The sequence below is a fragment of the Macrobrachium rosenbergii genome, chromosome 56 (assembly GCF_040412425.1).
Source record: "Macrobrachium rosenbergii isolate ZJJX-2024 chromosome 56, ASM4041242v1, whole genome shotgun sequence".
In the NCBI taxonomy this organism is placed as follows: Eukaryota; Metazoa; Arthropoda; class Malacostraca; order Decapoda; family Palaemonidae; genus Macrobrachium; species Macrobrachium rosenbergii.
In genome coordinates this window covers 49,517,899-49,544,275 of record NC_089796.1, presented here as the reverse complement: position 1 = coordinate 49,544,275, position 26,377 = coordinate 49,517,899, and the positions used below count along the sequence as shown (strand labels likewise).

At 35.8% G+C, this 26,377-nt stretch overlaps 1 protein-coding gene across 2 annotated transcripts in view; it reads left to right on the top strand.

Annotated features, from left to right (window-relative positions):
- The window catches only part of SWIP (strumpellin and WASH-interacting protein), a 944,327-nt gene that overhangs the window by 812,584 nt on the left and 105,366 nt on the right, over positions 1 to 26,377 (top strand). For both annotated transcript variants that reach the window (XM_067099922.1, XM_067099923.1), the window contains 2 exons: positions 4,499 to 4,609; positions 15,877 to 16,006. In XM_067099922.1, the coding sequence (XP_066956023.1) occupies positions 4,499 to 4,609; positions 15,877 to 16,006 (241 nt within the window). The remainder of the gene's footprint in view (positions 1 to 4,498; positions 4,610 to 15,876; positions 16,007 to 26,377) is intronic.

The window sequence follows — 26,377 nt, the reverse complement described above, 5'->3', positions numbered from 1 at the left end:
AAGAGAAATTGAATAACAAACAAGAATTAACTTAGCCTACACTATGGTATAACGTATACATACACGGTAGCCTAGCTTACATTTTACTGCACTCTGTATTCACCTATCGTATTATACAAACATCAACATAACGAATATGCATCTTTTCCATGGATCTTTTAAAATGTTATGCCTTAATTCACTGTAACCAATAATATTGTTAAATTCTTATATTGCTTTTGTATTATAAATTGCGATTATAGCGAATAATGTGTTGGTTTATAAATCGTTTATTTTGCCATTTTTAACAAAGTTCAGAGGGCGTTTTGTGCTTCTAGTTAGTGTAAATGAATCTCTAGATACTTTATTTATATGGGGCAAGGTTATTTTTCGTTTTACGAATTTAAGTTGAAATATAACAAATATGTCTCGTTGTGAAATTAATTTAGGTTTTTTTTTAGTTAATAGATGGTGTTGGCTGTTTGGAGGCATTTATTTTGTGTAAAAAAAATCAAGATTTTGTTTGCTATTTTCACTTGATTCCATCATAATGAGCTTTACGTGTTTATCGTTTATCTGTGTAAAAATAGCAGTAGTGCATTCTTTCATACCTAGTAGTTTTGATTAGAATACTTTCTCTCCAATTTTAATTATGGTCGAGTTTCATCCATGTTGCTGATGCACAATAATTTATAGTCATTGGCAGCTTGACCATTGTTTTTCGCAGCTTCAGCTAATAATTGCGACTTAAATTTAGCAGTATATTTCCTTGCCAATCTTTTATCCATACCGAATAAGGGTATAATGTAAAAATATATCAGTCCCTATTCTACTTAACGTCATTTGTACTATAACTTATGGTAATTATGTACAGTATTACCGTATAATGGTTGAAATACAAGCAAATCTGCATTTGTTATCCGATTCGGTGATAAGCAAAACAACAGTTTCTCGGTTGGTTGTTTATGGCTGTATGTATTTACACAAGAGTATAACGTTACTAACAATACTTTTTATCATTCTTTTACTTTTTTAACTAGAAGATGGGATAAACAGATGAAGGAAAAGAAGTTGGTCTATTGTAATTTGGTCTCTCTCCCTGCCTGATTGTGTGCTGCTGCCTGCGCCCACGCAAAATTTAAAAATATTTTATAAATACTGCCGTATCGGTATTAATTGCTTACCCCATTGCAAAATCGAATTATTGTAAGGTGAATTATCGTAACTTGAGCACTACCTGAGTACTTTAATAGTTTTATCACGAAAAGTGCATTTAGTCATGAAAATGAGATGAAAATACAGTAATTAGTGAAAAATTTCTCAGTGAAAAATACCATGAATGGGCGAATTTTCAGCAAATAATGCATATAAATGTTCCATAGAGAAATCCTCAAATGGGTGAGTCCACGAATCGTGAAACCACACCCAGAAGGAGGGTTTACTGTACATCTCATACCACACGGAATGTATTTTGTTTTCTTGTGGGTTTATCTTTTGGATCCTCATACACTTACCACTATTTTAAATGTGGCAGTCAGCTACCATAGTAATGAGGTAAGTTTTATTTAAAAATAGAAACTTTTGTAATAAAGTGTATTTTTTAAATACTTACCCCTCTATTATGATGAATTCCTCCCCCCACCCCACTCACTTGGATGGAATAGAACTAAGAACAATAATACATGATCCACGGATTACCTTGAAAGAAAGGGGTCAATAGATGGTATAAATAGACAAATCTAGATAAAAAAAATTTTTGTGTTTATGCTCTGTAGTCATCTTGCTTGCGCTGGACTTTATAGATATCATAATAGAGAAGTAAGCATTTAACCCTTAAACGCCGAGCCTCTATTTACAAAAGTGTCTGCCGTATGTCAGCAGCGTTAGGAGTTAGCGCCGAGAGAGAGCGGAAAAAGTTTTTCAAAAAATCACAGCAACAGTTTTTAAGATTAAGAAGTTCATTTTGGCTCCTTCTTTTTTTGGTCATTGCCTGAAGTTTAGTATGCAACCATCAAAAATGAAAAAAAATATAATTAACATATATAAATATTAGAATATATGACAGCGCAAAAAAAATTTCATATAATTGTATACAAATCGTGCTAATGAGTTTTTTTTTTCATTGTATTGTACACTAAATTGTGATGATTTTGATATATAACAAATTGTAAAATGATCAAAGCAACACAGAGAAAATATTATCACAAAATGATGCTTGAATTCATAATGGGCGGACATAAAAAAAAGTTTTTTTCAAAAATTCACTATAAAATTAAATATTGTGCTAGAGACTTCCCATTTGTTGCAAAATGAAGGTAATTGATTGAATATTACTAGACTGTAAGTGTTTTAGCTTACAATTGCAGTTTTCAACCATTTCGGTCAAGTTAAAGTTGACCGAAGGTCAAATTTTTTCTATTTATCGTGATTTATATGAAAATATTTCAAAACTGATAAAAACTACAACCATGAGTTATTTTTTGTTGTATTCTACATGAAATTGCACACATTTTCATGTATAACACTTTATGTAATGCCTAATAGAAAACAGTGCGAAAATTACGACAAGGTGACTAAAGAAATTCTGAGATTTTCAGCAGAGTTAGCGCACGCGAAGGTAAGGAAAAAGTTTTCAAAAATTCACCATAAATCGAAATATTATTGTGCAGAACTTCCTGTTTGTTGCAAAATGAATGTAAATGATTGAATGTTACTAGAATGTAAGATTAGCAGCTTACAATGCATTTTTCGACCATTTCAGTCGAGTCAAAGTTGACAAATGAGTTTAAATTACACCATGCTCGTGATGTATGTGAAAAATATTTCAAATCTGATAAAGCTACAACCATGAGTTATTTTTTGTTGTATTCTATGAAATTGTGCACATTTCATATGTAACACTTTATGTAACACCTAATGAAAAATGGTGCAAAAATTACGACAAAGTGACTAAAATTTCTGCATTCGCAGTTAGGGTGGGCGTAAGGAAAGGTTTTCAAACATTCATCTTAAATCAGGAAATATTGTGCTAGAGACTTCTCGTTTGTTGCAAAATGAAAGGTAAATGATTGAATATTACTAAATTGTAAGAGTTTTAACACAATTGCACTTTTGAGCCATTTTTGAATTAAGTCAAAGTTGACAGAAGGTTGAAATTTTGGCACTTATTGTGATTTATATGAAAATATGTCACAATTGATATAGGCTACAACCATGAATTATTTTTTGTTGTATTCTACATGAAATTGCACATATTTTCATATATAAAACTTTATGTAAAGGCTAATAGAAAACAGTGCAAAAATTATGACAAAGTGACTAAAGAATTTTTGAGATTTTCAGCAGAGTTAGCTGATGCTTTCTTTTGGGTTAGAAAAGAAATTCGTGCATACTGCACAGCTGAGTCACGCTTGTAAACAAAACAGTAGTGGCAACCACTCACCTCTTGTGCATACCGACACCATCTAATGGTGTTCAATCCAGGGTCGAACTCCTTGGCATTATGGATAGCTTTTTCTCTGGTATATTTAGCAATATTTATACCTAGAAATGAGTGCTAATGGATCATTTCACTGGGTGACACAGGTCGAGCCCAGAAATGTATATTCATTTTTTTCCTCCTGGCACAATAATGCATTTAAAACCAACGTCCTGGTCAATTTTTTTTTCAGAACTTTGGAAATTTGTGACCCTGACTTCATTGACAAAGAACTTAACACACTAAAGGCATTTTCAAAAAACCTGATCTACCTTTGTTTCTTTTAACAACTAGTTTCCTTGTTTTGTAAACTTTGCTTGCCTTATGTTTATACAGTACAGTACAGTACTTTGTTAGTATCATTTCTTCTCCACATCACATTGAACAAGGGAACCATACAGATTCTCATAAGCTCTCTGTATGGTGTTATTTTTAAATATATTTGTACAATTACACAACTGCGGGTTTGTCTCCATAAAGATTAGATTTGACAAACCTGGCAGTACTTCAGTAAAGGTTTTATATTCTACAGAAAAGATACACTATTTCATTTACAGTACTCTAGACTACTTCCCAAAGTATTCTACTGGCTTTCTAGGTGGTTATCTTGATCTTGTTGCTTACCATACCCTCCTTATTATTACAAACAGCCCTTCTGCATCGTAGTCAGATCATAGTATGTTGAGACAACCTATGTAGGTACTGTATAGTACTTTTATACCTGTGGATGTCAACCAGTTAGAGAGTGGCATTATGCTTTAATCATCTTCCTTTAGTGAAGGAATGGTTTACATTTTATACCAGTACTCAGTGTTTTGAAACAGATTTCATTTACTTTATAGATTAAAACTGTTGCCATGCTTTATCCTCAGTAGCACTATGGTCAGTTCATAATAAGTAATTATTTGCTTTGTAGAATAAGCACCTTTACATGGTAAAATTTAAGTCTGTCATCCCTGTATGCTGAAATTGTAGACATTATTAAAAGAATAGCTAGTATCCGTGAAATAAAATATATAAAAACTTTATTCTTCCTTGCAGGTCAACTTCACATATCAGTTTCTACGGAAGAAATTCCATGTTTTTTCACAATTCCTTTATGATGAACACATTAAGTCTCGCTTGTTGAAAGACCTACAGCACTGGAGAGAGGTAATGTATCATAATTTACCTATTACTGTTGTTTGATTATTTTATCATTTATATTCTGTTGGAAAAATAAAGCAGTTAGCAGAGTATGTGATTTTCTATAGAGATTATTTAAAACAATTTTACCATAGTTTTATGCAATGCAGTTTATGATTTTTATGGTATAAATAGTTACAAAATGTAGTAAACCAGGAATAACTGAGCAAATAATATACAGCTTTATTAGAAAATAGAAATATTTCAATTAAAATTGGCAAATTCATTACTTTTTCATGTAATGTTTTAACTCTGGTAAAATGCAGGAGGTATGCTGTTAAACTTTAACATGCAGTTTTATGTCATTATTTTTATGGCGTATTGCTTTGAAGATGTACTGAAGCTGTAAGTCATTTAACCCTTAAATGCCGAGCCTCTATTTACAAAAGTCTGTCGTATGCCGGCGGTGTTCGGGAGTTAGTGCCAAAGTGGAAAAAAAGTTTTTTTTTTCTTAAATCACAGCATGCTTAGTTTTTAAGATTAAGAGTTCATTTTTGGCTCCTTTTTTTGTCATTACCTGAAGTTTAGTATGCAACCATCAGAAATGAAAAAAATATCACTATCATATATAAATATTGGAATATATGACAGCGCAAACAAAAAATTTCATATATAATTGTATACAAATCGCGCTGTGAGCAAAACGGTTAAAATTAATGAGTTATATTCTTTTCGTTGTATTGTACACTAAATTGCGATGATTTTGGTATATAACAAATTGTAAAACGATCAAAGCAACACAGAGAAAATATTATCACAAAATGATGCATGAATTCGTAACGTGCGGACGTAAAAAGTTTTTTCTAAAATTCACGATAAATCAAAATATTGTGCTAGAGACTTCCCGGTGGTGCAAAATGAAGGTAATTGATTGAATATTACTAGACTGTAAGTGTTTTAGCTTACAATTGCATTTTTCGACCATTTCGGTCAAGTTAAAGTTGACCGAAGGTCGAATTTTTTCTATTTATCGTGATTTATATGAAAATATTTCAAAACTGATAAAAGCTACAACCATGAGTTATTTTTTGTTGTATTCTACATGATATTACACACATTTTCATGTATAACACTTTATGTAAGGCCTAATATAAAACGGTGCGAAAATTACGACAAGGTGACTAAAGAAATTCTGAGATTTTCAGCCGTTACAGTGCGCGGAGTTAAGGAAAAAGTTTTTTTCAAAAATTCACCATAAATCGAAATATTGTGCTAGAGACTTCCCGTTTGTTGCAAAATGAAGGTAAATGATTGAATATTACTAGAATGTAAGAGTTTTAGCTTAAAATTGCGTTTTTCGACCATTTCGGTCGAGTCAAAGTTGACTGAAGGTTGAAATTTTGGCACTTATCATGATTTATATGAAAATATTTCAAAACTGATAAAAGCAACAACCATTAGTTATTTTGTGTTGTATTCTACATGAAATTGTGCACATTTTCATATATAAAACTTTATGTAATGGCTAATATAAAACGGTGCAAACATTACGACAAAGTGACGAAAGAATTTGAGATTTTTGGCCGAGGTTACCGCAAGCGGACGTAAGGAAGAAGTTTTTTTCAAAATTCACCATAAATCAGAATATTGTGCTAGAGACTTCCAATTTGTTGCAAAATGAAGATAAGTGATTGAATATTACTAGAATGTAAGCGTTAGCTTACAATTGCATTTTTCTACCATTTCGGTTGAGTCAAAGTTGACCGAAGGTTGAAATTTTGGCACTTATCGTGATTTATATGAAAATATTTCCAAACTGATAAAAGCTACAACCATGGGTTGTTTTTTGTTGTATTCTACATGAAATTGCACACATTTTCAATATAAAACTTTATGTAACGACTAATATAAAACGGTGCAAAAACTACGACAAAGTGACGAAAGAATTTCTGAGATTTTCGGCTGAGTTACCACGCACGGACGTAAGGAAAAAGTTTTTTTCAAAAATTCACCATAAATTGAAATATTGTGCTAGAGACTTCCAATTTGTTGCAAAATGAAGGTAAATGATTGAATATTACTAGAATGTAAGAGTTTTAGCTTACAATTGCGTTTTTCGACCATTTCGGTTGAGTCAAAGTTGACCGAAGGTTGAAATTTTGGCACTTATCATGATTTATATGAAAATATTTCCAAACTTATAAAAGCTACAACCATTAGTTATCTTTTGTTGTATTCTACATGAAATTTCGCACATTTTCATATATAAAACTTTATGTAACGGCTAATATAAAACGGTGCAAAAATTACGACAAAGTGACGAAAGAATTTCTGAGATGCGTCGCTGATGCTCTGTAGTGCGAGAAGAAAGAAATTGGCGCATGTGCGGCTGGGTAACGCTTGTAAAAAAAACAACAGTGTGATCCGTGAACTCCCAGCATCCCTCAAGGCGCGTGATTTAAAATCTTTAGCAAACTAGACCTATAACTATTTTTCCACGAATATTTAAAAAACTTTTTGTAGTTGACGTACCGTACGTCCACTCGGCACCCGACAGACAATTTTAGTCGACTTACGATACGTCAAGTCGGCGTTTAAGGGTTAAAAAAAAATGGCTCTCTAGATTACAGATAGGATCCTTAGAGTTTATTTTCTCTGTCTTTCTTTTTGTAATGATGGCTATTTATAGTTGGTCTTTATCTTCTCATTGGGACTTCTGACGTTGCATAGGTGACAGAAATGACTCATCAAAAGGAAGGCATAGTTAGAAGATGAAGGTGGGACTGCATCCAGACCTAAGGAAAATCCAAAAGTATTATCTTCATATGTGAACGGTAGAAAACCAATCTGGAATATAATATGGCTTGTAAAAGATAAAGATAGCATTGTTATTAGTAGTGATGCAGGCGTGGCAGATCTGTTAAATGAGTACTTAGTTTGTGTGTATACTGAGAAAGCCACTACAGAATTTGCTAATGGAAGATAGAAAAACAGAAGAAGGCAATAAAAATGAAGTTGAACCAGAACAAGTCTACAGGACCTCTGTGACATCTACAGAGCATTTTGTAGCAAGAAAAATCAGTGAAGGTTTGGAACTGCAAATTATTGCGCCAATAATCATGATGGTTTTAAGGATAAACCAGGGAACTGCAGGTCTGTAAGCCTGATTTCAGTTCTGGGGAAAAAACTAGAACTTAGCAGACACAAAAGGAGACATAATCAGGCAGTCTTATTGTGGATGGAAGATCTTGCCAAAACAACCTTTTAGGCTTAATGCATGACATGTCTAGTACACATGATATAAGTAGAGCAATAAATATACTCTTATGTGGATTTCCAGAAGGCATTTGACAACATGCCACAAAAAAGATTCATGGCTAAAGCATGTAGTCGAGGTATCAAAGATTAAGTAGGAAGTTGGATAGAAGAATAACATGTTAGGTATGAGAGAACAAAGAATTGTCATCATTGGGGAATGATTTCACTGGTTATAAGTCACCAGTGGTGTATGTCATGTTTAGTGCTTGGTTCTTTGCTCTACATTATCTGTATGAATGACCAATCCTTAGGACTGATAGCAAAATAAGGGAGTTTGTTGATGAAAAATAAAAGTATTGCCAATAATGTTACAGCAATACAGTTAAAATTAAGTATATCTTAGTTTAACCAGACCACTGAGCTGATTAACAAGCTCTCCTAGGGCTGGCCCGAAGGATTAGATTTATTTTTATGTGGCTAAGAACCAATTAGTTACCTAGCAACAGGACCTACAGCTTATTGTGGATTCCGAACCACATTATAGCGAGAAATGAATTTCTATCACCAGAAACAAATCCCTCTTGTTCTTCACTGGCCGGTCGGAGATTCGAACTCACGACCAACAGAGTGGTAGCTGAGAACGGAACCCGCTCACCCAACGAGGAACTACACAGCAATAGTGGACCTCCACTTTTATGTGCTTCACTTTTTCATGCCTCACACTGTTGCGAAGTTTTGTGGAACATATCTTTCAATTTTATGTGGGAACTTTCACCAATTTGTGAATTTTTCTATGGACCATTTCTCTAAAATTATCACTAATTCACTTTTTTTTTTACAGCAACACTGTATATTCACTAATTATTGTATTTTTTCATTAAAGGATATGTATACTGAGAGAGAGAGAGAGAGAGAGAGAGAGAGAGAGAGAGAGAGAGAGAGAGAGAGAGAGAGAGAGAGAGAGGAACTGAGCTGTTTAAATCGAAGTGCAAGCATAGTATAAATGGATTCTGTTAGTAAAATAACATTTTGTTGATATTTTGCTGTATTTTTTCATTAAATGATATGTATACTGAGAGAGAGAGAGAACAAGAATTTTTTAATAAATTTATGGGAGATGTGAGGACTAACCACAAAATGACGTAAATCAAGAACTTCTGCAGTAAATAATTTTTTTATCATAAATGTATTTGTACATAATCACGAAAATACTAACGTGACATAACAAACCTAGCATTCTGTTTGGAGGAACGTGACCTGTCGTTCTAAACTAGCCACATATTTTAGATGTGCTCTATACAGTAGTACTACCCTAAAATATGTATTGTACAGTAAGTATTATTTCAGAATGAACACAGCAAAATATAATTAAATGTACGTACATTATGTGCAGTACAGTAGACAATGCGCAGAGTTACGTTAGGCAAAAGAAAATGTGCGTGTCTGAATTATAGGGGATACTTAGAGTAGCGGTTGTAGGTGGGTAGTTAATGTTGTAAGGTGACTTTGAAAATGATATTGGGGTGTTCTGGGATGATAGTTTGAAGTATATTTTGATTTGAACTGTCAAGCTTAGCAATGAACTGTTAAAATAGTCAGGTATAAGCATTTTAGGAGTGTATACACATAAGAGTAACAGTTGTAGGAGAGTAATGTAAGATGACTTCAGGTGTTTTGGGATGATAGTTTGGGGTGTATTTTTGTTGGAAATGATATTAGATTGTTTTAGAGTGATAATTTAAGTTATGTTTTTGTTTGAACTGTTAAATAAGGCAGTGAACTGTTAAATAGGCAGTTATAAACATTTTAGTTTAAGGGGTACAGGGTATTTGGTAGTTGTAAGCCAGTTATAATAATTTTTAGAGAGGATAATCATTTTTAGAGAGGATTTTGCATTTCCGCTGTGGGGGAGCTCTGTAACATAGATGCCAGAATACTCAAGAAAAGAGGTGAGTGATCAGTAAAATGGTACATAGATGCCATTCAACTTAGGTGATTGCAGTCATGTACATAGGGTATGAAAAGAATGCCAAGTACATACAGGCAGTCCTTGGTTATCGGTGGGGATCCGTTCTGATGGTGTGATGATAACTGAAAGTTGGCGATTTTCGGCGCTTATTGGTGCCTCTGTTAGGTATGTATTGGCGCCAATACCCAATTATCGGCTCTGATAAGTGGAAATCGGTGATTTTCAGCGCCGAAAATTGCCGATTTTCATCGCTAGGCAAGTGCTGTAAAACTGGATCGCCGATAATGGAGCCCACTGATAACCGGGGACTGCCTGTATACTGTAACTGATATGACAAGGAGGTAGCTGTTATTGAGAGAAAGATATAGAAGTCCTGGTCACCAGTGACTTACAACCTTCTGGAAAATGTATAGAATTATTATTATTTTTAATCTGAAGGTGAACCTTGTTCATATGGAACAAGCTCATAGGGGCCATTAACTTGTAATTCAAGCTTCTGAAGTAAGAGAAGGTAAAGGGAAGTACAGAAAGAAGAGATCTCACTTATTAAAAGAAAAAATGAATTAATATATTAACAAATAGATAAAACTGTATTAAATGCAAGGAGAATAGCATTAGTGTAGTAATGCATTGCATCTTTGCTAAAACTTTTAAGGTTTCAATTGCATGACCTCCTCAGGGAGACTGTTCCACAGTCCAACAGTGTGAGGAATAAAGACCTTTTGAACTGAGAAGTTCAACAGTGAGGCATATTTACTGCATATTGGTGCTGCTGTTCAGCAAATCTGGTGGCTCTCGGCAGGAAAAGGGGATCAGGGATCAATTGTGCTTGTGAAAGGTCTCTGTTAAAGTACAACTTATGAAAAAGTGGTAAACAAGAAACCATCCAGTGATGGTCCAAGTCATAACTGCTGCTATTAAGAAACAGAAACCTACCGCCATGAACAACTCAAATCTAAAAGAGATAAATATCTGGCAGAAGCAGACATCTACACTTGAGAACAGCATTCCAGTAAAACAGGTTGCATTGATTTTATCACCATTATAAATACTGTATGTGAGGCCTCACGGGCAATACCTAACTTTTGTGCAACATTTGCTGAAACTTTCATTACAGTAGATGTTTCTCAAAAGTAAGATGTGAGTCAACATCTAGAATAGTTAAAGCTTCAGACTCATTCAACAAAGTCCCATCCACCTTAAGGGAAGGGTGGTGTGGAAAATCTATACAAGATCTGCTAATCAATAGTGTTTTCATTTTACTCGAGTTCGGCCTCAAACCCCACTGACTACACCATTCACTAATCTTATCCATGTTCCGATTGAGGCTGAGGGCCTGCTTCATCATATCTCATAAGTGAACTTTACTACACCCACAAGTGCTGCATGGACCAAGAACGCTACCCTGTGGAACTCCAGACACAATAGGGTTTGGTTCACTAAGTTCCCATCAACAGCAACTTACTGCTGCCTACTTGTAAGGAAATCTTGGAGTAATCCAGAAACATATCCACCCACTCCAAGATTCTGAAGTTTATAAATAAGTGCCTTATGATTTAGTAAATCAAAAGCAGCACTAAAATCTATTTGAATTACTCTGCACTCAAAACCCTTATCAAGGTTCTCTTGCACAAGACATGTCAAGTCTAAAAGAGCATTGCAGGTACCTAACTGCTTTCTAAATGCATATTGACTATCAACTAACAATCCTTTAGATTCCACTTACTTATATAGTGGCCTAAAAATAAGTTTTTCAGCAACCTTGAAGAGCACACTGAGATTAGAAACTGGCCTTTAGTTACTGCAGTCTGCAGATATGCCATTCTTTAGAACAGGCACTACATTACTAAGCTTGCACTCATCCACAAAGATACTATGTCGACATAAAAATCTGTAGAATCTACTAATCTTTGGAGACAACACACTAACTGTAAACTCTTTTAAAAAGCAAAGGGAAGAAACCATCAGGTTCTTCTCCACCCCAGCTATCAAGATTATCCAGAATTTTCTTAGCATCCTTAGAGTGAAATGTAAATTTTGTAAGAATAGGTTAAGGACAAGTATCAGGGAGAGGGACGCCCTCAGCTGATTGCTTAGCTTCAAAAGCTCGTTGAAGCAGTTCAGCCTTTTCCACAGGACCATTAACCAGTCTACCGTCATCTGTTAGTAGTGGTGGAATGGAAGGCGAGCTTGACTCAAAGATGATGCCAATTTGGTCCACCACAAATGAGGTTGAATAATTCCTCACCTCATTCAACTTCTTCTTAGGATCATGATCTAATACAGCATCTGAAATATTAAGTGCCTGACAAGCTTCAGTAATGTGATCCCAAGTGGCTCCAGATTTCAGCGAAGCCATTATTCCAATGGTTGGCATTAGAAATATACTGACTGACAGATATGTCTATCTCATTGGCACAATGGTTGGGAGTGCCTATATACTTGCAGAACCTGAACTTTACAATAGCTGTAACTTCTGTGAATATGAGGTCTAATCTATTACCAGAAGTATTCGTGGGTCCCTCAATTAGTTGGACAAAATCAGAGGATACACAGAACTCAAGAGCAGACCGACCATGTGGAATTCGAATTTAGCCACTCACTGTGCTTTGCATTACAGCCTCCACAAATAACAAATGAAGCTTTTGAATCCTGAGACTGAGCTCTACTAATCCTTTCCAAGAGACAGTCATATATAGAATCGTCTATGTTTGGATTGCGGTAAACAGCAAATACATACACTCTGTAGAACACTGAAAATTCGGAGTGGAGTTACGATGAAGTTCCATGGCAACTATGCTCCAGATTTATCTGACAATAAGTAGGTTGTCCAGACTTAGTTTTTACAGCCATACTTTGTGCATATGTGATGTTGTGACAATAAATAAAATCTGGGCCATCAAACCCCGGGACTAAAAACTCAACCTTTGACTTATTACTACTCACAAGAGTCACAGACAAAAACATCAAATCGTAGTTACGGACAGAACTCTGGAGATCAAGGAAACCCTAAGCCTTGAATATGTGAGTAAAGTACTTTGCAGTTTTTCTTACTTTAATGAGTAACAGGCCTAGGGTTCCGCTCAGTGTCCCCCAAAAGAATTAAAATTAACACCAAAAAATCAACAGCAAAACTGATAAATAGACTCATAACAACAGTAACATTGTAAAAATCAACAGAACAGTAAACAACAATACCATCAACAATAGTATTTATGTTATTTAAGAAAAAATTCTTTGAAAGTATACATAAACATCACCGTGTCATTGAAAAAAGCTCCAGGAGCAACTGGTTAACAAGGTGGAGCCAGCATACCTTGTAAGGCAGTAAGAAATCTGCCAGGTTTGCCACAACAACGGGGGGAGGAGAGTCAGGATGAATTTAGAAATCATAAAACGCTCAGAAGGAAAAGAATAGGTAAAGACGAAGGCACTTTCCTGATAACCCACCAAGCAACTTTTGCTTTCTCATCAGTCTGTCGTACACATTAAAAAATTCAGGAAAGTGAACAAAAAATAGGATAAATGCATGATTGTACCCTCAAGCAAGGGAACTCAAAACCCAAGACCGTGGAAGGCCTTGGTACAATGGCTATGGCACAGTCCAAGGTTGGCAAACAAGGTTTGTATTCAGAGTAACCATCGCATAGAAGGGTTGCCTGACATGGCTAAAGGGTCCCGTCTATCTGCTGGTTTGATTTCACAGTGTCTTTCTCCTAGAAGAGTTGCCAGTCAAGGCTAAAGTCTTTAGTCTACCCTAACTCGTGTAGGCAGGGATGTCACAGCCTGAAGTGAAGTTGAAAAGAAAGCCCAGAAAATACTGGGGTAGGTACTTTAATTGTTAGCTTACTACCATGAATAAGGAGGTAATATTATTAAACTTATACCAGTCACCAGTTAGACTCCCACTAAAGTATGCTGTGCAATTCTGGGCATCATCCTAGAGGAAGGATATAGACTGGATTCACTACAGAAGTGACCGCCTAACAGGATCAGTAAGACACCTTGATTATCAGAGGATGCCAGAACACCTCATTTTCTACTCTCCCCATAGGGGGTAGTGCCAACTATGCACCTCATGCACTTCCACCCCTCTCCTAACAACTGGTGAATAGTGCAGCTGTGAGGTTTTCCTCCTGTTACACCTTTCAAACTTTTTTACTGTGTCAGTTTCTGTTTCAGCATTGAATGACCTCACAGATCCCAGTGCTTGGCCTTTGGCCTAAATTCTATATTCTAGTATTCTGTTCTCATTTTCTACTCTCTAGAAAAGCCTCTATAAATATATAAAAAAATGATGACTGGAATATATTTACCTTTAGCAACCAAAATGGATCCAGTTAGTGGAAATGGAACTACAGAGGTTCAATTCTGACTACTGTGAGAACTTCATAAAGTATAAGATAGCTTTATTTTGGAACAGGCTGCCAGGTGAGGTTATAAATATTACTATTATAGGCCAATTCAAGAATAGATTAAATAGAGTGATTGACATACTCATTTTATATATTAACATACTCGTTCTTGGGTTATTTATTAAAACATGTATCCTTGGATGGACTAGTAAGTCTTTGAAGCACTTCTAGCCATGTAGACCCCTCATGTAGAGTATGAACTCATAACCCTATTTATTTTTAAGAAGTAATTCGTTATGTCACTGTCAGTCTGTGCACATTTTCTACACACAGTAATGAAAGTGTTTGCTGAGATTCAGGTTCTGGTTTAATGTTATTGTAAATTGCCTTCTGGTGATGGAAATATTGTATTTTTGCTGTAGTGAGTGGCAAGGAGTTGAAACTTTTGTGAGGTTATGTAATATTATGTAGTAGTTCTGGAGTACAAAAAGTCTGCTGTAATAAGTCTGGCCTGTAATAGTCTTTTCAGCATATGAAGAGATTAAAAAAAAAAAAAACAAACCATTTTACCTTTATAAGGGAAGACTTAATATAACACTATAGAAGTGATAGAGACAGTTTAACAGAAACTACCAGCTTGCAAATTAACTATTTAGTGGTTTAGTTCTGTAGCTGAAAATGAGTATCAGAAATAGAGATCATTAAGCAGGAAATCAGTACAGTATAGTGAACAGTTGAATTAAATTACCTTCTGTTACATTATTATAATGTTTATGTATGGTTAATATTGTTGCTTTTAGTCCCTCTTTATAATTTTTACAACTTAGATGTTTTTATCATATCTTGTTCCAGTTGAGTAAATGTAATTATGATCTACATTATATGTACAAAAAATATTTTCCTTGAATTCCTGTAAAACTTTGATAAAAATGATAGTTTTTGATAGTTCAGATACTGTGTATATGCACAGGACTATAACTAAGGGATATTTCAGCATATCAGGTCTACATTTTTATGCAATCGTGGAAAATGATTGCACTTACTGTGATTAAGGTAAATGTCAATTTTAGCCTATGTGTCACCAGCATCTGATGGTTTCAGATGTGTATTACAAGTAAACTGAGCTCAGAATAACTTCTCTACAGAACCTGTTGTCAGAATAATGTATCAGTTATTATTTTACAGTAGTAAATACTGTACTTCTTAACAATTATCCAGGCTAAGATTATGTACCACTACTGTATTCTTTCATTCATACAGAATACAGGGTAATCACCTGTGACAAATCCCACCTTGAGAGGTAAATGAAAACTACAGAGGTGATTGCTTATACACCAAGTTAGATAAAATTATTGTACAGTATAGTGTTGGGAAGAGAAATGAGATATACTCTACAGTGTGGGGAAAAGAAATGAGATAAAAGTATAAATTAGGGTTCTTGATTTAAAAGTAATTATGGCATAATTTTATTTTAATGCACAGTATTTAGGGAAACCTTTTACAACAGAATTAGTTGAAAACCATTACTCTAATTTCTTAATTTAGATGGTAAAGTACTGTGAATTTTCTAGATAATAGAACTTTTTGAACAATTTGGATGTGTGATACCATGTACTGTATTTTATCAGGAGAAGGAAAATTAGGTTAACATTTATAGCAAATTACAGACTTGTTGTAACCTCAGACATTTTATGGTTTTGTCATTTTTACAGGTAAAAGTTAACCAGGAACATTTCCCTTATGACCGTGCAGAGAAATTCAACAAAGGAATTAGGAAACTAGGATTGACACCTGATGGATTTTCATACCTTGATCAATTTAGAGGTCTTATTACTCATATAGGTAAGTTTATTTTGATTTGATAGCATAAATTAGGAATTTCAAGTACAAGTGTGGCACTGTACATAATCAATGGCTCCCAGATGTAGATTCACATCTAATGCCTAAATATCTTAGTATATAGCTTGTAGATCTAAAACAATGTCATAGCTTCCTCTAAATATTTCAATCTGATCAGATCTCAGCCTCCCCAGAGTATGACTGAAGGGCCTCTGGTTCAGGTGTCCATTTGGTCTTCCCTACTTACCCAAGTCTTCACCTTATCCCAGTCATTTTTAGAAATTGTTGCTTCTTGAGTATCATTTTGTGCATACTTATTGAAAAAAACATTTCCTTATGGGAGTTTCAACTTTGTTTCATGACCCTGAACAAAATGTTATTTTTTCAAACCTCTCAGTTGCAAGTAGCCCTTTCATGATTCATGAAATCATGCCAGACACTTCAATTGCTCTTGACAGAAAGAGAATGGCAATCAGTTGGTAAAATTGCATATGCATGGGGCTGATTCCAATATCTAAAGCAGCTGTACATCTCATATTCTTGTCAGGTAATCCATGGACTGTAGATAGTTAGATTGAGAGGTCAGAGCTTACATCATAGGTACTAATGGGCTTGTATGGACATTTTGTTTCATCACAAACCCATTACTGTACTTATAATTAGCCCAAATCTCAATTTATGTGGGAAGGTTTAAACTGCTTTAAACCTTAGAATTTGCTAATTGAGATGTAATGATCAGATTGAAAAATCCTTGTTGTTGATCTTAATTATCAAAACACATGTTTCTGATGAACTACCAGGGATTTGTGTTTGTGAGACACAAACAAATATGTAAAAATAACTCTTTTAAGGGGTTAGTATTAAGTAATAACTTATTGTCTCCCCCCCCATTCTACTTCAAATCCATTAGGGAACTCACAGATTGGGAACCTCTTACTCCCAAAAGGTGCTCCCAGGATCAACTTGTACCAGAGTTTAACACTTATCCAATCTGAGTTACATTGAAGCAGTAACACCAGAAAAACTATTTCATAACTAATAAGATGATAAAGTGATGAAGGCTACACCTAGAGTTTCAGGAACATCACCCAAAATTGGGACCATCTGTCCAACAGTTACCACAAGACCCAACAAGTATGAACATGTTCCCCCTGTGTATCAAACCCCCGAGATAAAAGTACTAGAATCTTGTCTGGCACCTTTGCCTGCCTGGCCTCAAAACAGCACCCACATCTATATTATGTTTAGAAAGTGGAGAAGACAAAAGAGATCTAATGTAGTGCACAAGCAATTTTACTTGTCATTTCACCATCTGTGATATTTCTCTTGACCCTTAAAATAATTTTCACAGGCCAGAATGGGATAATGTATAGTTGATTGCACCTTTATATAATCAGTGACTGAGAGGATGCAAATACATCATCTGAACCCTTTGGTTGTCCAGACATTGGAGAATCTAGTTTTGAAAATGTTTGTAATTTGCTGTTTTACTGTTATTCAATACAGCAATAACTATGGAGGGTCTGTGCCATAAATGTCAAGGTAGTGAAGGTGTTGAAGATGTAGAATTTGTAGTAAAGGGAACCTCACCCAAAGTTGGGACCATCTGTCCAACTGCTACCACAGGACTCAGTAATTATGAGCATAACCACCCAGTGTATCACATCTCATTGAGACCAAAGCACAAGAATGATGTTTGGCACCCCCACCTCTTCTTCTTCTTCATCTTCTTCTTATTCCCTTAATCCAATCTTTCTGTTGGGTTGGTCATTTGAGTCTTTCTTCTCCAGAGAATTCTATTTTAGTGATACATGGCTCGCTATGATGTCAGTCCATCTAATTCAATGCCCACTTTTGCTTTCTACCCACCATTACTATAGTACACGCGGCTTAACCAGAGCATCGTCATCCCAGGCAAACTACATGACCATACCACCTTATCCTGCTTTGTCTTGGCTTTATCTGTTATTTTGTAAATGTCTACCATTTTTCTCTTGTGTTCACTCTCAACTTATTCCAGCAATGAGACTCCCAGGATTTAATCTCAACGTTCTCATCTGTGTCCTTTCCAAGAATCCCTCCTCCTTTCTTTACATTGCCTTCATTTTTGCACTATACAGTAGTACCAGTCTGATTACTGTTATGTAGACCTTTATCCTAAGTCTCAAAGGAATCTTCTCATCAAGAATCAACCCAATATCTGTGTACTTAGCCCAGGCTCCTTTAATTATCTGCCACACTTCCATCTCACATCAGCCTTCTTTCCTTATAACCAGTGTTGATATAAGGAGAGGCTAGCTAGATGCTGGGCCAGCCTCTGCACATCCACTTCATTCAATCTGCTCCACTCCTTGTTCATCATTAGAACGTTGTGCAAACCTTTATATATATTATATATATATATATATATATATATATATATATATATATATATATATATATATATATATATATATATATATATATACACACATAATATATATCGATCTTACACGATTCGAGTTGCGCGAATTCACACACACACTAACTTTCACCGAACCTAACTAATGGGCATACACGATTTTTTTCACAGACACGAAATTCTCGAGAAACCCTGCAGAAGTGGGTGTTTAATTTTTGAAGTAATTTACAAGTTTTCATGCTTTTATGTGTAAAATCTGTATGAAAAATGCATTTCATTCTTTTATGTGTAAAATCTGTATGAAAAATGCATTTCATTCTTTTATGTGTAAAATCTGTATGAAAAATGCATTTCATGCATTTATGTGTAAAATCTGTATGAAAAATGCATTTCATGTTTTAATGTGCAAAGCTCTATGAAAAATGCATTTCATGCTTTTATGTGTAAAATCTGTATCGAAAATGTACAGTGGACCCCCCGTATTCGCGTGCTCAAGGTTCGCGGACTCACCCACTCGCGGGTTTTTCTATGGAACCTATCTAAAAAAATTTTGCGGGAAACTCACGCATTCGCGGGTTTTTCCATGGAACATATCTATAAAAATATTCGCGGGAAACTCCATATTCGCGGATGCAGATTTTTTTGTCTTTTTCGTATAGCAATAGTATGCTGTATTTTCATATTTATTGTATAATAACATTAAAAAATCGTGTAAATCAATAATAATACTGTACTACAGTACTGTACATATAATAGTAATAGAAATTAAATAATAATATTATGTATGCTACACTGGGTACCTTAATAATAATAAATACAGTACTGTACTATACTGTAAAGTTAAATCATACGGGTAGTAACTGGTGATGAATGTTGATTTCAGTATGCTGTAGATGATGATGATGATGAATTAGTTGTGCAGTACGATGAATGACGGGAGGCGCTGTCATGTTAAGGTATTTGAACATGGCAACGAAGGTGGTACAGTAGGGCTGCATGAGTATTTTACCTTGTTCATGCTCAATGTGGGCGACCGCAATTAATGTCATGCTGTAATGGGCTGCTACTTCTCCGTGACTTTTGCCCTCTCTTAACAAAACAATCATGTCTACAGTACTTTCTTCTCATCAGTCATTACAGTAATTGTAGGCTATTGGCCAGAGGCCTTAGAAGAAGCAGAGCATTCAGAGGACATCTTCATGCACGATTTCAAAAAATATTTTTAGGCCATAGTACTGTACATGCAAACACACAAACGTGAGATACAGTAGCAATAAAACGGATTACACTACTGTATACTGTATTGGGTCATTTGCCGATAATTTGCTGCTACGGTACACGCATGGTACTACTGTACTGGTTGCGCGTACATGTACTAACACGGATCTTCTGCGCATACAGTACGTACATTTTATAAAATGTTTTGTTGTAAGATAGCAATAAAACGGGTTGTATATTGGGTCATTTGCTGAAATTTCCCGCTACGATATACGCATGGTACTATTGGTTGCGCATACATATACTAACACGGACCTTCTGCGCATACAGTACGTACATTTTATAAAATGTTTTGTTGTAAGATGATTTTTAAATATTACATACAAAAAGTGTTTTAGGATGATACATAGTATAGTACAGTACTACGGGTAGTACGTAGAACATATCTAAAATACGTAAGACAACAGGAATACTGCAGAGTACGTATGTTTACATCTGCGGTACGTAGCATTTTCATGTATGTAAAGTATATATTGCTGTAATGACTGCTGTAAATACATTTTGTAAGTTAAAAATTATTTACTAATTTTCAAATATTACAGTACTGTAATATATTAACGTAAACACAGCAAAATTTCAATAATATATATTTGTTTTTCTTAAAAGTGCTTCACCCAAGCCACCTCTCTGCAAATACAAAGAAATCGCGATGCTAGACGCTGTGTACCTAGGATCAGTGATACTCGACACACTATTGGCTGTCATCTGCAAAGCAGCCAATCCAGAAGCACCATTCATTTTCCTTGGCGCTCATTGGCTGTTCACTTGGCGCTCATTGGCTGAACATTCACAACCAACAGGCGAACACGGAATTCTGGGAGGACGCTCGACGGCATCATCTTCAGATTGTGCGTATAGTTCGCAGCATCTTACCGTGTGAAACCGTGCGTCTGTCCGTTTCGATTTTTTATCTTTGTGAATCGGCAGTATTCGGCCCTAAAATGCCTGCTAAAAAACGCCCTGCTCCTTCAAAGCCTTCTGGCAAAGAGTTTAAAAGAAAGAAATCTGTTATGAAACTCGAGGAGAAGGTGAAACTTCTTGACATGTTAGAGGAGGGCAAAAGTTTTGCCGCGGTTGGTCGCCATTTCAGTGTTAATGAAAGCACAGTGAGATATATCAAGAAGAAAGAGGCGGAGATACGCAAGTCTGTGAGTATGAGCTACTTCGGTAGTGCAAAGACAGTTGCAACAGTGCGGGATAAAACAGTTGTGAAAATGGAATCTGCTCTGGCAATCTGGATAAAGGACTGCCGGAAGAAAAACGTGCCCCTCAACTCCAACATCATTCGCGAGAAAGCACGACAACTCCACCGGCAGTTATCAACTGCTAAGGAAGGCGACGACGTAGTACAGGCAGAGGAAGGCATTGAAGAAGGCGAATTGGAATTTCTAGGCTTTGATGAACCAGCAGAAGAAGAAGAGGGGGAAGAACCCCAAGCAGGACCATCATCAGCGCCTCAAGGTTTCCAGGTCAGCAAGGGTGGTTCCACAGATTTCAAAAAGCGGTTCAACCTAAAGTCTGTTACTCTGCATGGGGAAGCTGCATCTGCAGACACTGAAGCAGCCATGAAATATCCGAAAGCCTTCAAGAAGATCATCGAGGAGAAGGGCTACCATCCAGAACAGGTGTTCAATATGGATGAGACTGGCCTGTTCTGGAAGAAGATGCCTTCCCGGACATACCTTATGAAGGACGAAGCTAAAGCCTCCGGATTCAAGGCCCAGAAGGATAGGGTTACCCTCCTCGTGTGGGAATGCAGCCGGTTTCATGCTTAAACCAGGCCTCATTTACAAGGCTGCAAACCCCAGGGCCCTCAAGAATAAGAACAAGGCATTGCTTCCTGTGTTCTGGATGCATAACCCTAAGGCCTGGATCACCAAAGTCCTCACAGAGTACTGGTTCCATCAGAACTTCGTCCCTCAAGTTAGGCAATACCTGAACGACTTGGGCATGGAGTTCAAGGTGTTGCTGATTATGGATAATGCTGGTGGCCACCCTCTTGATCTTTCTTACAAGGGAGTCCAGTTTGAGTTCCTCCCTCCCAACACCACCTCTCTCCTCCAGCCTATGGACCAGGGCGTGATCCGTGCCTTCAAGGCACTCTATACCGGGAACTCCCTCCAGCACCTTGTAACTGCAATGGACAGTGACAGTGAATTTACGCTAAAAGAATATTGGCGTAAATTCACGATTGCCACATGTCTGAGCATCATCAGCTGATCACTGAATGACATGAAGAAGGAGACCCTGAACGCATGCTGGAACAAGTTGTGGCCGGAGTGTGTTCATGATTACAGGGGCTTCTCTCCTCAAGAAATTCAGCATTCGGCCATTAATAAGGCTGTCCAGTTGGCGAGGATTCTAGGTGGGGAAGGCTTCGAGGACATCACCGAGGATGAAATTGGCACCCTTATTGATGCTCACTCTGACCCCCTGACGGACCAGGATTTGGAAGAGCTGACGAAGTCTGCCAGTGAGGAAGAAGATACGCCAGGTTCAGGAGAGGAGCAGGAGGAAGAGGAGAGCGGCCTGACTTTGGAACATCTGTCCCACATGAAGAGAATGATTCAGGATCTGCAGGAGTATGTTTCAACATGGGATCCTTTTATGGAACGCTCCTTAAAGTTTTCAAACATGCTTGATTCAGCATGGTAGCCCTATAAATCAAACCCTCACCACCATGAAAAAGCAGCGACGGCAGCTGCCTATCACCATGTTCATCAAACAGACGAAGAAGGCCCCTCCAAAGCCTCCCAAATCACCCGAAGAAGTGCCTCCCCAGTCGCCTGAAGTAGTGCCTCTCGAATTGCCTGAAGAAATGCCTCCCCAACTCCCAACTGCCTGAAGTCGTGCCTCCCAAATCAACTGAAGAAGTGCCTCCTGAAGGTGAAGAGGCACCCTCAGATGAGTTGTAACAACTCTGCTTTGCTGTGCAGTCATATCTTCATCATTATTCATCGCACTGCACAGCTAATTCATCATCATCATCTTTAATCAACATTCATCGCTGGTGAGTACCCGTGTGATTTACGTATGTAGTAATCTTAATATATAAGTACAGAAGTATGAAATTTTTTAAAATGTGCATAAATTTTTAAAGAATTTTTTGTCTCTTTTTGTGAATTACATATACGTAAATACCAGTGTTCCCCCCGAAAAGAAAACAGGACGGCTTATAACTGTATGAAAGAAAATGTGTGACTGAATACGTAGGGGGGACTGGATTATTTTAACCTACAGCTGTAAGCCATACAGTATGTACGTATAAATTTAACGATAAAATGTTTAAGATGACTTGGAAATTATATTAATTAGTATCATTTCAAAGATTAATACAGTAATAAGGTACAGTTTAATGTATATTTGATGTAGGCTGGTATTTTTAGGCATACTGTACAGTACTTTGGTGTTGACCTTTCATGGTAGACAGGTACAAATATACGTAGTATTAAATTTTTTAAAATGTGCATACGTTTTTTAAATTTTTGGCTCTCTCTTTTTGTGAATTTCGTACTGTATACGTAAATACCAATGGTTCCCCCTGAAAAGAAAACGGAACGGCTTATAACTGTATGAAAGAAAATGTGTGGCTGAATACGTAGGGGGGACTGGATTAGTTTCACCTACAGCTGTAAGCCATACAGTACGTACGTATAAATGTAATGATAAAATGTTTAAGATGGTTTGGAAATTATATTAATAGTATCATTTCAAAGATTAATACAGTAATAAGGTAATAGTTTAATGTATATTTGATGTAGGCTGGTATTTTTAGGCTTTGGTGTTTGACCCTTCATGGTAGACAGGTATAAGCATTTTTAGAGGGGCGTTGTAAGCATTCGCGGATTTGACCTATTCGCGGGGGTGTGTGGGATGCATCCCCCACGAAAACAGGGGTTCACTGTATTATTTTTATTTTTGTACATGCATAGATATGATGCAAAGGTAATTTCAGCACATTCACTTAGTGTACTTTTACAAGATGTGATACCCATTTGCAAAGTTACTGCACTTTTCAAAGATGATACCCCTGCAGAAAATGCTTGTTTAATGTTTGAAGTACATTTATAAGTTTTCATGCTTTTAACTGTAAAATCGATGTGAAAAATTTATATTTATATTTCTGTACATAAATATCATACAAGTATTATGTCCATTTGCAAAGTCTGTCACAAGGACTTTACATGACCTTGAGATGAGGTTGTTCAGTCGCGCTCGTTTGATAAAATGAATTCGTTAATGTAATATCAGAGATGTAACTAGGAGTTGTATAAGTGACATTCTTTGAAAATTACTCTGTTCACCTCGGAGAAAAGTGCTGGTGCAATCTGTATGTGCATGTAATTACAGCATGTTCAGTTGGTGTACTTTTACAAGATGTGATACCCTTAGTTACTTCATTTTTCAAAGATGATACCCCTGTAGAAAGTGTGTTTAATTTTTAAGTTTTCGTGTTTTTAGGTGTAAAATCAGAATGGAAAACTTGTATTTATATATTTGCGCATAAATAAGATACAAAAACAGTACAGTTACTTTATTACAGTATCTCTCTCTCTCTCTCTCTCTCTCTCTCTCTCTCTCTCTCTCTCTCTCTCTCTCTCTCTCTCTCTCTCTCATTCGTAGTTAGCGCTCAAACATACTTTTACAACTTATTATTTCTCTGTACGTCATTACCTGTACAGTATATAATTTTAAATTGATTGAACTTTACCTGTACTGTACTACCTTCTACGAACATTATGTACATGTTTTCAATATTTTATGGAATTGTACTTTTGTTGACTGACACATGACGTTTTAACTAGTGACGCAAAGAAAACGGCTTTTACTCTAAGTGACAAAGAAAACAGCATCCCATGAATTAGGGGTAACATTAGTATACGTACGCACCTACTGTAAATGCGCTATTATGAAACTGTGCGGTACTCAATTTTTTGTGAACCATTTACTGTATTCCTTTTTTAAGGGTAATAAGCTAAATTTTAAATAAAATTTCACTAACTTTAGTTCATTTAAAAGTAAGTTTAATACTTTGGGAGCATGATTAGGTCATATTTAGTACTTAAACTCTAGAAATAAACATTTATTAGCATTTTTAAAGACCATGCCAAACTTACGCGAAAATTCACCTTGCACAAGGGGCTCGAACCTAACCTCGTGTAATTTCGAGGTATGACTGTATATATATATATATATATATATATATATATATATATATATATATATATATATATATATATATATATATATATATATATATATAATTTATATATATAAGTTGATGATTTCTATATATATATATATATATATCCTCAATATATATATATATATATAGAATATATATATATGTATATATATATATATACATACAATCGGAGTTTCTAGAACTCGACATAAATGTTGAGTAAATTTTAAATTTTGTCGGAACTCGAACACAAACCGAATCCGACCCAATGAATCATATGATGTTTGTAGAAAAAAGAGTTTCGGGCGGCTGCCGCTAGTTGGCGTTGTTGGTGGCGTTCTTCCCATGCTATTTAAAAGCATTTAAAGCCCACACATGCTGCTGCTATTGTTTGGAGAAGTACACCTTGTACAGGTATATATAATTTTTTTGGCTTTCTGCACTGAATTTTCATCCAATCATGGGTCCCAATATGTTAGGGAATCATAATATTTACTGAAAGATGTTTTACAGTGATTTTGTACACTATTCCAGTAGACTATGTATGATATTTACCATAAATACTGAATGTTTATGTAATTAGTACCGCGATACACCACCAGGGTGGCGCTGTGGTTTGTTTACATCTGCCACAAGCTGCCAAGTTCCGACGTAATTTAGGAAATTTTTCTTAATTTTATGATAACAGACATACAGTAATTCGGCTTATAAATACTGTATTATTAATTTAATGTGATAATCAGGCTTGTTTTTCAATGTTATCATTATTAACAACAGTTTTCGTGTGTACCCGTTACAGTACATTCTGGTAGTGCCTATAGGCTACCTAGCCTAGCCTATGGCGCTCGGTCTATCATCGGTAATACGGCCGCATTGGTTGTAGGCCAATTTTTTTTTATACAGTGTACATTTAAAAATGTACGAAAAGCTTCTGATATGGTAAGTTATTCAACTCTGAACATATTTAATTGTAATTTGTGTAATGTTTTGTATAAAAAGGTAAGGTTGGGGTAATGACTGGTGGTGAGGAATTGATTAATCCATTTTCAGTTATTTCTTATTGGAGAAATTAACTCAGAATTCGACTAAATCGAATCTCGACGCTTCTTCTGGAAACGAATTAGTGTTGAAGTCCGAGGTTCTACTGTATATATATATATATTATATATATATATATATATATATATATATATATATATATATATATATATATATATATATATATATATATATATATATATATACAGGTTGACCATCACTAATCCGGCAATCAGTAGTCCGAACAATCAGTAATCCGCACAAATTTCAGCTAGAGTAATTTCTGTTTCCGCACTAATTTTCAAAATTTCCCGGGTCGCTGCGCTAACTCGCTCACCGGCCGCTTCGATTTGGTGGCGCAGTGTGCTGCATCAACAAACTGGTAGCCTAGCCTACATTATACTGAACTCTATTCACACATTAACAGTATTATACAAACATCAACATAACGATTGTGCATCTTTTTCATGGA